This window comes from Salvia splendens, chromosome 7, assembly GCF_004379255.2.
Source record: "Salvia splendens isolate huo1 chromosome 7, SspV2, whole genome shotgun sequence".
In the NCBI taxonomy this organism is placed as follows: domain Eukaryota; kingdom Viridiplantae; phylum Streptophyta; class Magnoliopsida; order Lamiales; family Lamiaceae; genus Salvia; species Salvia splendens.
In genome coordinates, this window is record NC_056038.1 from 26,953,657 (window position 1) to 26,971,329 (window position 17,673).

Here is a 17,673-nt window from a genome sequence, read left to right on the forward strand (position 1 = left end):
CACAACGCGAGGTAAAAGAGATTAGATACGAAAAAAAAACAATTAAAGAAAAGGCGGGTGTTACAGAAACCCCTGTTACTGGGGAGTTGGCAGAGGGGGAAACCCCTGGTGTTGGTGAGAATGTTGTGGGAGGAGAAACCCTAGAAGAATTTGGGGGCGATGAGGCCCAAGTTTCTGAGAAGGAATGTTGGTGAGGGGAGGACCCCTGAAAGAGTTGTGGGTACTGAAGCCCACAATGAAGGAGATTTGGCTGGGGTGGAAACCCCTGTTTATATCACAGGGGCAACCCCTTTGATGTCTGAGGAGGGAGAAGCCCTCGTTACTGAAAATGTACAAGACCCTGTTGGTGACAGGGTAAAGTTAATCGTGGATTTGACAGATGTCCCAGAGGGGACAATTTCACCGGTAAATGCAAGGGATGCCCGTAGACGAGCCCGCCGGAGCTTGTTAGATGAAGTTGGCGATACGGGAAGGGAAGCGCTGGGTCCAGAGACCGCAGCGGAGGAAAAGGACAACTCTCCCAGACCCGGTGGTGGGGAGGGTGACGAAGAAGAATGCCGCCAGGCGGCAGACAGAAAAAGGAAGGGAAAGCAGGCCGCTACTTCCTTGACCAAGCGAGCGAAAGGGAAATCTGTTGAAGCTTCTATCCCTCCACCCGCAAAGGTTCCTTATGCTGCCGAATCCGATAGCCCTGCCGAGTCCAGCGACTCCGAAGAGGAACCTGACGAGAAGCTCAATTTCGACCCTACGGAAGTTTGGTTGACCAAGGAACTACTGGATGCCATGAGGAAATTCTCTGACCCCAGGCGTGCAGCAACGTTTAAAGAAAAGAGTACCCAGGGTAAGCTTGCGATGTCCGGGAAAAGATATGATCCCGCGGAGCTAAAGGAGATTGCTTCCGATGCCGAATTCCGGGAGTATATCGACGCAATCGGGTTTGACTGGTTACTGAAACACAGCTCTTTCGAAGTCCTGACAGCAGCCGCGCGTGAGTTCTTTTCAACCTTTCGGTTGAAGTCTATGAATGATTTGGATGCCGACTCTATTACTTTCCGCCTCTTCAATGAAGAGCACGAAATGAGCATCCGCGAGTGGACGCTCCGCATGGGGCTGTTGTCACGAACGCAGGACGATGAAGGACTGTGGAATGACAGGATGGTAGGTCCACCGATGTTTACTACAGGTTTCCGTCCACAGAGCGCCTGGGAGTTTATAACCCACCCGAAGGTGGGTCAGTTTAAGACAAGCTGTTCGAAGGCTTCCCACATTGACAACCAGATCCTGCGATTCTCTCAGACGTTCATCAGTTATAACTTGATGGGAACTGCGAGCACTGCTTTGACCACGCCCGACCTATACTTCACTTGGTGTATGGCCAAGGGAGTCCGTGTGCTCCTGGGCTACTGGCTAGCCCAGGCTTGCCATAAATGGCCGCAAATCCTTCCAGACACATGTACACATGCCACATCCTAGGGGCATACCTGCAACGCAACGTAATATTGAAGATAGCCAAGTCGTGCCGGGATGTGGAGATGTGCATGCCCCCAGAGGTTTTCAATATCGAATATTTCTTCAATAAGGGGCTTCTATACATGTCTAGGAAGGAGGTGTGCTTTTATGAGGTCGGCGGGTCGGACATCCAGGTGAAATAGGAAACAACAAGTGTGGGGGCAGGAGCCAAGGCTGAAGTTGAAGAAAAGAGGAAGGAGGTGGGATGGATGAGGTCAGAAATCAAGATGGTTAGAGAGGAGATTGTGGCCCTACGGGGTAAAGGAAAGGACAGTGTTGATTTTGAGAGAGTACGGAAAGAGGTCGCAGGAGTGAGAACGAAGGTAGACGAGATGAGAATGGAAGTCGGGAAGGTCAGAGAGGAGGTCGTGGCCCTCAAGGGACGTCTCACCGACCTTGTGGCAGCGTCGACAAGGCACACTGATAGGTTGGTAGAAGGCGTTTCGCTGATGATGATAATGACGAAGTGGCTCAAGGCGAAGTTTCTCGGGATGCCAGAATCTCTTCCTGGCCCTGGCAGCGTTTCTAAATCACCAGGGCAAGGAAGTTTATCTCTCCAGAAGCCTCCCCAGGCGACGAAGCCTCTAAATGCCCTGTCCGCGACTAAGCCCTTGACCGTAAGAAAGGCAGTGCCGGGACAGCGTGACGAGATGACAGAGACGTCGGATTCGCCGGCAAATAAGAAAGCTAAAGTGACCCAACCGTCCGCCCCGCTCAAGGCTGGCTCCGCGGGGGCCAGACCCCGAATTGATTCCCCCCAAACCAATTAACTTTTACTCTTCCATTTCTTTTAGTTTTTCGTTTCTGTTTGTGTTTATCTGTGCCAGCATGCTCTGTTCTGTATATATGTGTTGCACCTTCCCACACTTAGCCCAATCCTTGGTCTAAGTGTGAGAAGGGGTTGTTCTGTTTTTGCATGTTTGGTTTTGTTTGTGTGCTTTCTCCCACTTAGCCCGGTGTCCGGTCTAAGTGTGAGAAGTTTGTTTTGTTCGTCTTTCCCTATTTCCCTACTTCACTAGGATAGCTTGGGGACAAGCTGAGTGAAGCGGGAGGGGAGGGGAGTAAGTGCAGTATTTGTATTTGAATAGGAGTCTTAGTATCTCTAGATTTTTATGTTTGTGTGTTGCATGAGCTAGTGGATATAATAAGGTAAAAATTCCCTTAGTGAGAGCGATTGAAGAAAGGATACACGTCAACTTTGATGCCTTTTCCTTAATAAACTAAAAGCGGTCTGATTGAAGTAAGGACGATAGAAAATGCCTTAGATAACTTAGCTATGCAGCCTACTATAAAAGCGAGTTATAAGCCTAAACACTTGAGCTAACATGTAAAAAAAAACTGGGCTGCCACTTAATGCTTAGGGAGTAGAGTCTAAAGGAGAAAAAATGGGTTATGGAGGAATAAGCTGGACGAAGTCCAGAACTGGTGGTATAAGCTGGACGAAGTCCAGGAAAATGAGGTATAAGCTGGACATGGGAGGAATAAAATAATAAAATCGGAGGTAAGCTGGACAAAGTCCAGGGGAAGGGAAAAAAAAAGATTAATTACCCAAGGGCCAGGAAGTGAAAGTACATGACAAGGATGAAAAAATTTAGAAAAATCGGGAGATGTAGAAAGGAGAAAATGTCAAACCCGACGCATCAGTGGTGTAACTTTAACTTTGGAGCGTTTCGATCCTAACAGCCCTGGTGAGGCATGAGTGATCGAGCGAACCTAACCGCTGGGAAATCAATAGGCTATCTGACGAACTGACAGGACACGTTTAGGATCAAGAAGGAATGTGAGGAGGAATTGAAGACTGCAGTTGCCTAGGAAGCTAAAATGAAAATCGGCCTAACTCTCATGGAGTTGGGGGCATGGTGGCAAGGCGCATGGAACCATTTGTGGCCGCCTCATTTCGGACGAACGCCAAGGCCATCAATCTGTTAGTATCCTCGGTCGCCCCAGTAGCTTCTCTGTGCCTTACAAATTTACGAAATCCTGAAGGATCTCCGTAGGGCCCTTCATTAGCTCTTCCCCACGTACGTGGGTTAGAAGGCGTAACATGGGGCTTCCATCACAGGCTGTCTGCCCCGAGGTGACAACTATGCTTGCGGCCGTTCTCCGTCGGCATGCGCGTTCAGCGATCCAATCTCTGGGTCATCGTCTACTGGGGCAGCCATTCCTCCTTGGGTTACCTTCCAATTGTAGCACCGGTTCTGGTATTCCTTCTTCTATGGTGTCTTGCTCTACGTCACTACTCGTGCCTAGGTCAGACAGGGTGTCGACAGGCCAGAACGAGTGGTCACGAGTAAGTCCCTCGTTGGAGTATCTTCGGCTTCCAATGGTCAGGAGCCGAACTGCTTCTCATAAACTGAAATAAAAAGAAAAGAGAAAAATTATGCACAATATATACGCCAAAATATCACGTACAATAGCAGTTAATAACGCCATCCATCCCCGGCAATGACGCCATTTGAAGGTGCAGGCTCTCAATGTCGTGTTAAGCAAGGGTGTATCCACCTGATCATGATAGAAATCCCAGCCAACCTGAACCTAGTATCAATAATATTCCTCAACCCACTTCTACTGGTTAGTATAGTGGAGGTAAGGGTCGAATCCCACAGAGATGGACGCGCTTGGGTAATTGTGGTGATAATCTGGAGGGGTTTGGTTAGCTACCACGCTTGGGTTGAGATTCTACCTAGACAGGATTAAAGGTGGTACTCTACTGACTGGGTGGTGTGAAAGTGATTGACATGTAGCTGTGTACGTGAGAGTGGGGGACACGGTGTTTCAGGGATATGTGGAAAGTAGATAGTTACTATAAAAGGCTAAACGGAATATCAGAGAATAGTTGGTGAGTTGGTGGCTGCACTGTCAGGTCTGTAGGGTAGCAGCAAGAAAAGTAACGGACAAAAGCAAAAGTGGTCCCAAACTTGGATGTTGATGTTGTCTTCTTCAACAAGTATGCACAAAATCAAACAAACTCAGATTTCCATGGATGACACTTACAGATTAACAATTTCACAATTCAGATTCGCAAATTAAACACTCTAAAATTCGAAGATTAATCAAGTGAAATCAAGAATTACACTACTGGGCGACATGCAAGGTGACAGAATTCACGTAAACTTGGATTTTGCACTTAATCACTTCGGAAACTAAATCTAAACAACAAACTTAACTAACAATCTCAGATCGAGCAACTCCAAATGAAATCATGCTTTCAACACTTCAAAATTACCGCGATAACTAGATCTAAGCTACCTAGGCAGAATGAAACAAATTCAAACCGAAAGAGATGCATAAAAACAACTTCATTCCATAAAACGTTTGGATCCCAATAAAACACTTCAAAAGATAACAAGTACTGAATATGCAACAGATCCAACGAAAGGAAAACAAGTAAAGATTAACTAGGAAAACGAATAAAGATTGTTTTGCCTCTCCGGGCGATGAAACTGCTACGACTACGAAATGAACTGGCTGGAACGATGGAAGGCGATGCTCCGGTGGACTTATGGAACTTCAGGTGACCATGGCTGTGGTGAGGGAAGAGATGATTTTGGACGATGCTGAAAGAATTTATCTACCGAGAGAGATGACTCTAACTAAGTGTGAATGTCGATGCACATTCTCTCTCCAAGTGGCTTCCTTTACAGGGAGGCCAGCCCTTGCTTTTTAGGGTAGACTCTCTTCATGAAATGACTTCTTTTGCCCTTATTTGTGGTTTATCCTTCCCAGCAATTCTTCTTCCTCTATATCGGGCCTTTTTGACATGAATCCTGGTCAGTATTGCACCTTTCTGGCACTCTTTTTCACCTGAGTTATCCGAAACCCTTTCGTACTGACTGGTACCTTTCCCTGCACACTTTAGCAATTATTTAGTAGATATAATCCAATTAAGCACATTATACTGACCAGTAACCGAGGCCTAGAATTGCGACTTATCAGGCATGTACCGTGAAAATAAATGCAATTCCACCCTCATTTGTTACTCTACTGCAGTGGCCTCAGTTCCTCTGTCTCTTGCAGCGTTCTCACTAAGTTTTTATGCGATTTTGCAGGTGTAACATGGAGCAGAAGCTGTTGAACTGGAGTGCAGGGTTCCTGCAGTTGTACTGCAATTTTCCTTCCCTATTCTGATCTGTGGCAGCCTGTGGTGTGGCTGAGGAGTGCAGGCTGCTGCAGCCCTCCATCCTCCTTATTTAGGTAAATTTTGGTCTTCTTCAAAAAGTAGTGTTGCCTCTTACCCCTACTTACTTCGTTTGCTAGCTATTGGTACTCTAATGGCCTTGCTTGGTTTTGTTTACATCTGGATTTGTAGGGATGAAGGGAGAAGTAGTTGGCTGAAAAGAAAACGCCCTCCCGCGACGTGGCTCGATGCCCTCGGCCCGACGGCCGAGCGGAGATGTGATCGTGCGTGGTGTGGTTTTGCTCGGGGAGAAGAATAGATTCAAAATGTCTCGTCTTGACATTTTTTGTATTATTTTTCCTTCATTTCATTATCATATATTGTGTAAGCTAAGACATAGTTCGGAATGTAATATCGTTGGATTTTATTTACTTAAGGAATAGACGGACACATTCCCATTTTCATTTGAACCTTGAAGTAAATGAGCACGTATTCATTCTTAAATCGTACTTCACTTTCTTCTTTATTTCTAGATCGGTATTCGCCCTTAATCAAACAACCGAACATAAGTCTTGTGTATTTTTTGTATTTAAGTAATTAGGAAAAAGGCATTCGCTTCGCGTTTCATTAATTATTTTATAACGTTAAGGGAATTACACCGTGGTCATTACAAAATTACTTCCTTTGTCCCATAGAAATAGATTATATTTCTTTTTTTGTCCGTCCTATAGAAATAATTCATATCTATTTATGAACTTCATCATTCACTACATAATTTCAACTATTTTTAATCATTCCCTCTTATTTTATTAAGTATGTATTAAAACTCTTACTAATTCTAAATGAGTTATTTCTATGGAAGGAGGAAATATATGTTATAATACTAATGTAAATACTAAATTGCAAATAATATGCAACGTATTAAATTCAAATCTATTGAACTCTAACTATAAATGAGTCATACTTTTAAATAGTTTTTTATGTACTTCAACTGAGAATGCTTTTAATACTAAAAACAATAAAAATTCTTTTAAATTTGTCATAAATTGAGATTGCATTCTTTTTAAACATCATAGAAAAAAGCCAATATGAAGTCAATGTTTTGCTATAATTCCAGAATAAAAAATAATACTAAATTATAACATGGAAAAATTAAAACCATAGAAAATGTGGGGCAAACAATATCTTACATCAGAGAATGAACAAAAGTTGCAGGTATATATATGGGTTATCCCAGCTCCATTAGTATGAAGCCTTTTGGGAAGTACCCCAAGAGCAAAACCGTGAGGGCTTTGCCCAAAGCGGACAATATCATACTGGTGTGAAGTTCGGGTGTGCACCGCCGATCCCCAACAGAAAACAATCATTTTTCATTTAATTAAACTCATAATAACCTGGTTTTAAAATCATTTGTCGTTATATATTCCCTTCGTATCTCAGAATTAGACTACTTGGGAATGACATACTCCCTCTGTCCAAAAAAAATAGTTTTATTTGTGGATGACACGAGTTTTAAAGAGAATTGTTAAAGTAAGAGAGAGAAGGAGAAAAAGTAGGTAAAATAAGAGAGAGAAGGAGAAAAAGTAGGTAAAGTAAGAGAGATGGGGAGAAAAAATGGTAAAGTATGAGAGAGAGAAGAAAAAAAGTGAAAAAATTATGAGAGAGAAACTTTTCATTTTTAGAAATGAGACTATTTTTTGTGGACATCCCAAAATGGTAAAATTAGACTATTTTTTTATGCCTAATTGGTAAACAAGAGAGAAGAAGAAAAAATAGTTAAAATGGTGTAATAGAGATGAGGTCCATAAATAATAAAGTAAAAGAGAAGGAGAAAAAGTTTCTATAAAAAGATATGGAATATTTCCATGGGACGAAAAGAAAAGGAAATTCAGCCTATTTCTATAGGACGAAAAGAGTATTAGTTTTGTTGTTTACTTGTTCTTATAATTATAAGTACATCTTATAGTTATCTTTTGACGTAATTGTGTTCGAACAATAATATTTCAAAGATGTATTACTCCATCCATCCACAAAAGTTAGTCTTATTGGTCGAGATACACGAATTTTAATGTAAAATTGGTAAAATATGAGTGATAAAAAGATAAAGTAGGTAAAATACGAAAGATAAGATAAAGCGTGGATAAAATAGAAGAGAGAAAAATAAAACCATAGTAATAAATTGAAAGTAACTTTCATGTTTTAATATGAGACTAATTTCGATGGATGGACGAAAATGGACTAATTAATGAGGAGAATCATCAAGATTATATGACATTATTAGCTATCAATCGTATTTACATAAGGTTGAAAATTTTCGACACGAGCACACATGAAATTAATGAGTTACTGTCTTATAAGTATTTCAAAATTAATACTACTCTCCGACCTAAAAATAGTTTTCTTTTGGCGGTTTAGTATATCCCACAAAATTAGTCCACTTTTATTTTTGAAACCCTTTTCACCACACATTACACTACTAATAAAGTGGTTCGAGTCAAAGGTCTAGTGGTAGAGTGGTAATGTATGAGGCCAAAGGTCTCGAGTTCAAGGCCACCATGACGTGGCTTTTAAATTTTTGTTCATTTGTCAATAAAAAAAATATAGTGGGTTCCAATATCCACTAACTTCAATTATTTTTCTCTTCCTCTGTCATATTTTACCAATTTCATAATAAAACTTGTATAGTCCTAAAATCTCTATTTCTAGGGACATATAGAGTATTGTTTTATTTATAAATCCCTAAAACACAAACCCTAATTGCATCCCCAAATCACAAAACATTTACCCACCAATGTCGGCATCCCTCGCAAAACACGAAGACTCTCCAACATAAGTTGCAAATTACAGAGTTGCTTTCGATAACTTTTCCTCAGTTAGGATAGGTCAGGTGTTTCTTTTCGAGTTGCTCCGGTGGTGGTGGTTGTTACAGAGGTGTTACATTGTATGGATGGTGTGGGTTGAGATAAGAAATTGAGGGATGATCACCGATGGAAGAAGTGGACTCTCTCTCCACATATCTCATGGTGGATCAGGTTCAAAATCAAGTGGTGGGGGCGATCGGAGTAGTAAAAATGGTGTATGGGAATTTTGTAATCCTATAAAATCAAGTATTAATTCTTTGATTTTTTCGATTGGTCTAACCCACAACGACCGATGTAGCTCAACCAAAAATGGTGAGGGTCTAGCACAAACCTTTTTTTATTAGTTTATTATCGTGTGTTGCCATGCCATGTTGTTATCATATTGTGATCAGATTGTGTCATCTCTAATTATATCGTGATGATAATGTAGTATTTATCTTGTGTACAGGTCGTAATCGTTATTGAATAAAGCAGGTCATGTTCGCGTTCGTGTTGAAGATTTTCATAACAAGTCCTATTATGATTGTTGTTATACTAGGCCATAAAATCAAACGAGAGCTCTATTTGTCTCGTGTCATGGCATCATCAGGAATCTTGGTACAAACACCCACAACAATCACAAAACACAAATGTAGATAGACTTATGTTCCCACTCCCACCATTAACTTTTTTTAATTCCCATCATTTACTTTTTTTAATTCATCATTTTTATTAATCTCTAATTTCATATGTATTTTTTTTATATATCTAAAATAAAATAAATGATAAAATTTTCAAATTAATTGGAAAGAAATATGATTTAACGTTAAAAAAATTATAATAAATCATATAATTCCTAATAGGAGTAGTGATAAAATGCAAATATTATATATTGTACAAACTCCAAACTTCTGAATACAATATCAACACAGTTTCAATATAACGTCAACATAGTGTAAAATTTCATTATTTTGATGTCAACACAGTGTCTACACAACATCAACCACTGACACCGTGTTGACATTTTTTGTTGCTATTATTTTATAATCCATTGACATTTTTTAACGGTCAAAATAATATTTTGTAGTTTATACAATATTTAGAGTTTGCATTTGATTACGTCTCATTCCTAATATGCATCTAAGTTAGTTTATAAAGGTTTTTGTGCATTTGTTTTGGACCTCGATCATCCTCGACGTGTCTTTAAAAACGCTTTCTAGTAAACTTTACTCCCTCCGTCCCACAAAGATTGTCTCATTTTTTTCATTTTCGTCCGTCCCACAAAATTTGCCCCATTTCACTTTTTATCATTTTTTATAGTGGACCTCATATTCCACTAACTCATTCCTACTCACATTTTATTATAAAACTAATATATAAAAGTAGGACCCACATTCTCCTAACGTTTTCAACTCATTTTTCATTACATTTCTTAAAATCCGTACCCGATCAAAGTGAGACAATCTTTGTTGGACGGAAGGAGTAATATTTATTGCCTCACTTCTAATGTCTTCCACAATTCGTTAATGCATCATGTGAATTCGTTAATGGAATGACATGTTTCATTTTATTTTATTTTTTTTGTAGTTTTACATGATCTTCTCCTATAAAATTTTAACTTCTTTTTTAGTTGTTAATATATCTTAAGATGTCGACAAAGAGGCACATCACTACGTTTGTTCCCTCCGATGAATACTTTTTTTTGCCCTCCAAAGAATACTTTTTATTGTCTTTACTGAGAATGAGTATTAATAAAATAAAAATCCTGATCTAGCGGAAACTATAAAAATATTATAAATTAAAAATCGGCAGGAACTAAGTATATTGATTGGGCCAAACTATATATGGATTAAGAGAAAACCCATCAAATTTATTTTGGGCCGCTAATATATTAAAACATGCTATATTATTTTGAGCCTTAGATGAAACGAATTACGGAACTTTTTTTCTCTCCAGTTCGTAGATCCAATGTCCAGCAGTTAGCAGCAAATCGTTTAATCGGTTCATGTTTGGTTGTTTTTTCGCACACGAATTTAGAATATTATTACTCCCTCCGTCCGTGAAATGTTGTCCAACTTTGTCATTTTGGTTCGTCAGTTAAAAATTGTCCACTTTACTTTTTTCTATTTTTATTAAATAGACCCCACTTTGCACTAACATTTTACATTCATATTCGGTTATAAAACTAATATATAAATATGAGACTCTCATTACACTAACTTTTTCAATACACTTTTCTTCACATTTCTTTAAATTCGTGCCGAGTCAAAAATTTTAACCAATTAAAGATTATGAGATACGATAACCATGGAGTATGTGTCCTCAGTGGTGGCACATGGATGTACAATATTGAACTAGTATTTCGGTTCGATTGGTGGTCTAATCAGTCGACTAGCCTGTGAGCCATTAGCTTTGTCGATTCGTTTACCAGTTCGGTTTTTCAAACATTATGACAGAGTATAAGAATTATTTTGCTCACTTTCCGTATGGATGAAAGTCTAGGAATACATTTTACTATATGTATTTTCACGGCAACTCAAAATTTAAATCTTCCCACATTTTGCAATATCCCATTATATAAAAAATTCTGCGGTGTGAGTAATTACAAATATGATGATTCACCAATTTAAAATTACCATAAAGAAATCGATTTTTCATTTAATTGGGAATAATTAACAGGCATTGTAAAGAACATATTAATGAGTGTTTTAATGCGAGATGAAATTTATATACTTGATGATAACAAGGAGTAATAAAGCAAAACAAAACAAACAGAGGAACTGATAACAAAAAATGTGCTTGGAGGAATCGAATGAGGAAGAAACGATGACTAATTAATTATTTGCTTTTTTTGGTCGGCTTGACTCTAGTGGTGGTGTTTTCCAATACAATAGCATTCCCAAAACAAGGAGCCTTCTAACTTCAATCGAACTTCTATTCCCTACCTACTAACTAACTACGTTCATTATAAAATATTCCAATCGTCAACATAAAATAGTAGGAATATAAATAAGAAAATTATGGTATGTGAGTTAATGTAAAAGAGAATAAAGTAGAGGGATTAAATAATTAAAGATTTAAAAAAGGATTTATGTTGTTTTAATGAAATAACACAACTACTAATGGAATAGTCCAGCTCAACTACATGAGAGTGAGGATGCCAAGAAATTTAGTATTATAAAATTAGTAAAGTGAAAAAATTAATAAATATTAGAAAGAGAGAAAAGAAAATATAGACCGAGGAAATTCTAGTACTCCATTAATCAATATTAAATCCCAAGTTTCTGAGGAATAAAACGAACAGAATGCTAAGGAAAAGCCGTTAATAAGAATGTTGAAACAAGAATACAAAAGCTAGTTGGCCTTAGTACTATAAAATATCCAACATGTAATTCAACTCATTCTCTCTCTCCTAGTCCTAGAAGAACTCGACGAGACAAAAAAAATCTTTAAAATTAACGCAGTAGAGACCAAGCTACAACTTTGTCTCTTCATTTCTTTTATTTATTAATGAGTGGGGAAATGAAGAAGAGCTTTTCTACAAATTGGTCCCTATCCACACATCCATTTTTTGTAGCAATATATTTATCTTCCACTTATTAGACTTTTTATCTCCAAGGGAAAATATCATTCTTTTTCACCTTCTTTTTGCCTACCTATATTTACAACGAAATAATCATATTACTAAAAAAACGTATGTGAAACAAAAACTCTATATTTAATTATTTTCCGTATCATGAAATGAATTCCAGTAATAAAGATTTTTTAATGTGTGTGAATGGCTTTGCCGCTTATTTATTTCAAAATCGGTTAAAGAGCTTTAACGAAAAGTCAGAATAGACACAACTCAGCCTATCTACCAATGTTGCTTTCAAACTAGTCAATGAAGCCTAACCAAGAACCATTACAAAATTCAACATAAAATACTTATGAGAAATGCACATGTATGGTTAAGCTGTCCATTCCCATCACCAAATTTATACACTAGAAATTAGAAAAGGTGTAATAAAATTCGAAAAAGAAAAGCTTAACTATTTACAGAAGACAATTCTTTCCTATGAGAAAGAAACCCTACTAACCACTACTACCACCCTATCTTCTCTCATTAAAAAAGAAAAAGGTCGTTGGGGAGGTGGGCCCCATGTCATCCACCTAGTATGTGTTTGTTGTGCAATTTCTCAAATCCAGACCAGCCAAACCAAACCTCAAAGCATCCAAGCAAGTAAATATGCCACCAAACAAAACAAAACCGACCCTTGTCATAATCAATAACAAGATTTGATCAATCCCAAGTTGTATAGATTCCTCCTCACCATGTTACCAATTGACCAAATCATGGCCGTCGCCTCCTCCCTCTCCCCTTTGTCGTGATATATCAACGGCAGCTCCTTAACTTTCAAGCTACTCACCCCAATCTTATGCCGGACCGAGTCGATGAGCTTCTCATCCGCAGCGTTACCCATGGCATCCGTCACGTAGAACACGTTCCTGGCCGTCCCCATCGATGTCGAGATCTCTGCCCTCACGACGTTGAGCCCGTTTTCGCGGAATGTCCGCGTCACGTCAGCCAGGAGACCCTTCTTATCGACCGTGCAGAGCTCGAGCCTTACACCCTGTGAATTAAACAAGACAACATTCCCTTTCACAATTTGTTCAAAACCAACATAAAGAAATATGTAGGCTCAAAGTAGTCTTTTTTCACCTGAGATGCTCTCCTTTTGATCGCTGCCACAATGCAGAGGATAACACGCTGCTTTTCGGCCTCCGAGTTTATCGGGGTTCCGTCCATGTGTCTGATGAAGAATTCCTGATCACAAACATAACCCACCTTGTAAAAAAAACATTGTAAACAGCTAAACAACTCAACAAAACAGAGCTATGGCACAGTATTATACCAAGGATGCTCTGTCGCCTGATGTGTCCACGGTAGCATGGAAAACGACGTACCCCATGTCCGTCAATGTGCAAACCACATCGAACAGAAGCTTGTTCCTATCCTTGCAGTGAATACTCACAACAGAGTAATCCTTCTCCAAGTAGTTCTGCACCAACACCAAGGGCACATCGCCACAAACGTTACAATCGTAGTCCCTATCCGCGAACATCATTTGGTGAAGCCGTCTCTCCATGTGAGTAACGGCCAGAGACACCGAGGTCTTAGCACTCCGGATATCATTATCCCCTCTCAACACATTCCGCAGCATCCCCTCCATTTTCTCCAGCTTCTCCGAGTCCTCCACCGAGCAGCCCGAATCATCGTCCGTCAAATAGATCAGGGACGCGATACGGCCGTTGTGCGTCCACACCTTGGCATCAACCACATTGCAATGCAGATTCGACAGCACCGCAAAAACCTCGGATAGCAGCCCGACCCGATCCGTGCCAGTTAGCTCCAAAGCAGTTAGGCCATCAATACTCTTTGATCTACCATAATGAACCGTCTCTAGTGACTGCACCAACCGTAATTAATTATAGCAAGAATTTCATAAGTGAAAGGAAAAGCAGTAATTAATACTAGTAGTAACTGTCACCTCCTCAATGCAGCCCAAAACGCTTTCATCAGTTAATTTGTTTCCGTTCAGATCGGTAACGTGAAAAACTGCAATGCGTTTAAAAAGGAAATAAATTCAATGTCTGCCTAGCAATGAAATGAAACGGCAGCAAAATGCAAATAAAGCCTTTTTCACCCACCGTCCATGAACCACCGGCCGTCGGAGCAAATGTAAGCCTTCTTAATCGATAGATTCAAATCCGTCAAAACCTGAATAGCTTCCAGAAGAATCCCGTGCTTTCTAGCACTATCGATCTGTGAGAATTAAAAAAATTTAATGAAATTGAAATTACTAGAAATTGAGAATTCGATCCGGGAAGGGATCCATTACCGTGAGGCGAGTCGAGTTGGAGCAGCCCGCATTGTCGATCATGACCCTGGAAGAAGTCGACGGTGAACAAGTCAGTTTAGGGGCATTATTGGAAATTCACAAGCGATTTCTCAGCTCTGTATCTAATTTGACGGAGTAACTTGAAAGGAAAGAAATCGGAGGATAATTAAGTTAATTGAATTTTCATTTAGGGCTAATAATTGCGTGAATTCGTCCACTAATTCACAGATCCACGCACAAAATTAGCAGGAAAAGTGAAATGAATTCGGCGGAGATACTTCCGTATCAGAGCTTTCTCGAAATTACTTTTATTGTTTCATTCCGAAGAAACAAATAGAACAGAGAAATTAACAGCTTCATGAAGAACATTTCTCCCAAATTTTGTGTTTCTATCACCAAATTATTTGAGTATGGAATTGTAAAAATTGCAGAAATGAGAAAATTTCACAGAGGAATGAAGGAGAACTGACCTCGGCGTAGACATTCGAATGAGAAGCTTTTCATATTCATCTAAATACGTCGGCCACTCCATATTTTCACCACCAGAAAAGCGACTGTAGCAGTGGGAAAATCAGGCTTGATGTTTCTCTCTCTAAAATATTGACACAAGACACTGCATGCCTTTTACTTTGGTCTTCCCCCAATTGAGGGAGAAGCAAATTTATACATCGTTTTTTTTTGTAATTTTATTAATGCAGCCACTTATGTTATTTTATTTAATTCAATTAAAGACAATATATAAAAAGATAATGATTTATTGACAAAATATTTCTATGCCGTAATAAATTTTTGTTCAAATTATATTTTAAAACTTAACTAATATACTTATTTTGGATAAAGATAAATCAAATATAATTGACTATCCTATCCAAAAAGTTCAAACATGAATTCATACTGCACGATATAATACTCCATGTGATAATTATTTATAAATTTCAAGGGAAATTTTGGAATATATTTATAAGGATTTGTTACCGTTCAACATTGATTCTTACCAACTTTTTTCCCGTGATTTACACAATTAGTAAAAATCACATATTGACATTTTATGATTTTGCATAATTTTTATGTGTTCCACATAATGTAATAAAAATAATCAGTTATATAGATTTTAAATAAAAAATAATTATAATTATAAATAAGCGCTGGCTTCTAAAATAAAGATATAGTGATTAGATTGTAAGGGGAATGCTTTTAATCTCATAACGTTTTTATACATGATTTGTTGTATATTTTATTTTGAATGAATATTATTACAATTTTTTCATATACAGTAGTAGTAGTTATCTTTTAGATTTACTTTTTTTTAATTTTAAAATCGTTTTTAATTTTAATAGATAGAGGGTAATAACAACAATTTAAAAAATAACTTAAAATAAAAAGTAATACTCCCTCCGTCCCATAATAAATGTCACACTTTCCTTTTTAGTTTGTCCCACAAAAGATGTCACATTTCCTTTTTTAAAAAAAATAGTTTTCTCTCACATTAATATAAATATATTATTTTCTCTTTCCACTTAACACACAAAACAAAATCTCCTAAAATCCCGTATCAAATCTCAAGTGTGACATCTACTATAGGACGGAGGGAGTACTATAAAATTACAAAATAATTCCTATTTTATTGTAAAGCCATCGTTATAAAAAATTATCGAATGGCCGGATATCTCTAAGAGTAAACATATATTTGTTTACTTAATTTTGAAGATGATGTTAATAACTTAATAAGTCAACTACGTGCTAACGACACGTGTAAGTGCTAGCATGGATGCCAAGATTTATACTTGATTATGCTTTGCGTGCATCCGACTCAAGAGCAGCGGGGTCGGTGTTGAACTGTTGATGTGGTTCTGGGTTCCAAGGCACGTCCGAGTCGGCTCTTCTTTATTTTACTGTCCCCAGCTCCTATTACGACACATTTTCATATTTGACTGTGATCTTAAGAGTTATTAGTTTTTAATTTGTTTAATTGGAGAGAAAAAAATTTAGTTAAGTACTCTCTCTGTCTCATTAAATATGCAACATTTGCTTTTCGGCACATGATGCAGTGACGAAGCCAGAATTTTACGGCTGGAGGGTCCAAATAAAAAATTAAAATAATAAATGAAACATAAATAATATTACATAATATAAATATAATGTTGTAAACATATAGTTCCATACAATGATATTATAACACTCATCTTCTACTTTTCATCTTCTGAAACTGCTGCATAATAGCTTCATTAGTTACATTAATAAACACATCCTTCTCAATATAAGGAACTAAGCAATCATTCAATAGCTGGTCTCCCATACGATTCCGTAGAGAAGTCTTAACGAGCTTCATTGCTGAAAAAGCTCTTTCTACTGAAGCAGTGGCAACGGGTAAGAGCAATGACAGTTTAATTAACAAATAAACTAACGGAAAATTCTCATGTTTCCTTGTAGAAACCATATTCTGAGCAAGACCTGCAATTCCCGACACTTTTGAAAACCTTTCATCTATGCGCACATCAAAAATAAAGTTATCAAGCTGACTTTCAAGCTCATACAAAGTAACTTTAGAAAATTTAGATGGATAATACTTGGCAAGGCGAAGCAGTTTCTCTGAATCAAATGCAGAAAATGAGTCTCTTGGAACAAAACATGTCATACACAGAAGTAAATCTGTGTTGACTTCATTAAAACGGTGATTCAACTCTTGAGCTTGCATATCACTGACTGAACAAAACAACTCAACTCGATAATGGTGGAGATTTTTTATTTTCTCAATTTTACGCCTTCCTCTTCCTCTAACTACACACTCATCTTCCATATCAAGCACATCAATCTCATTTGTTCTACAAAACTTTGTAACTTCAGTAAGCAAACCCTCCCAACATTTTTCCCTCATTACTTGTAAACGTGTTTTTGCTACTTTGACAAGATTCATAGCATTAACAATGTCTTGATCCTTCTTTTGTAGAACTTGAGAGAGATCATGTGTAATTCCCAAGAGTTTCCTCATAAGATGCAATACAAAGATAAACTCAAAATGATTTAGAATTTCTTGCACATCCAAAGCTTCAGCCCTATGTGCATCCTCATAACCATTCTCCCCAACATACTTAAGAACATCATTAATAGAAGAAAATAAATGCATCAAGTTGATGAGAGTACCATAATGCGAACTCCAACAAGTTGACGACGAGCATCAAGTTGATGAGAGTACCATAAATGCATCAAAATTAATAATTATGAAATTACTAAAATACCCCTGAGATTTTTCAGAATTGTTGAAGGGCCCCTGAGCCCCCCAGGCCCCATTGTCCCTTCGTCCCTGATTTTATGTAGTGTTGTTTCG

The 17,673-nt window shown here is 38.1% G+C and overlaps 2 protein-coding genes across 2 annotated transcripts; both read right to left on the reverse strand.

The window, feature by feature from the left end:
* Positions 1-12,403: 12,403 nt before the first annotated feature.
* LOC121742510 (ACT domain-containing protein ACR8-like) lies at positions 12,404-14,970 on the reverse strand. Its single transcript, XM_042135670.1, has 7 exons — positions 14,819-14,970; positions 14,349-14,394; positions 14,158-14,272; positions 13,998-14,065; positions 13,362-13,916; positions 13,169-13,273; positions 12,404-13,079 (listed from the first exon to the last, which is right to left on the reverse strand). Exons 1-7 carry the CDS (start codon positions 14,878-14,880, stop codon positions 12,732-12,734), a joined length of 1,299 nt encoding a protein of 432 aa, XP_041991604.1. The 5' UTR covers positions 14,881-14,970; the 3' UTR covers positions 12,404-12,731.
* A 1,557-nt stretch (positions 14,971-16,527) lies between these two features.
* On the reverse strand, positions 16,528-17,472 carry LOC121810647. Its single transcript, XM_042211403.1, has one exon. It carries the CDS (start codon positions 17,470-17,472, stop codon positions 16,528-16,530), a length of 945 nt encoding a protein of 314 aa, XP_042067337.1.
* Between the last annotated feature and the right edge of the window lie 201 nt (positions 17,473-17,673).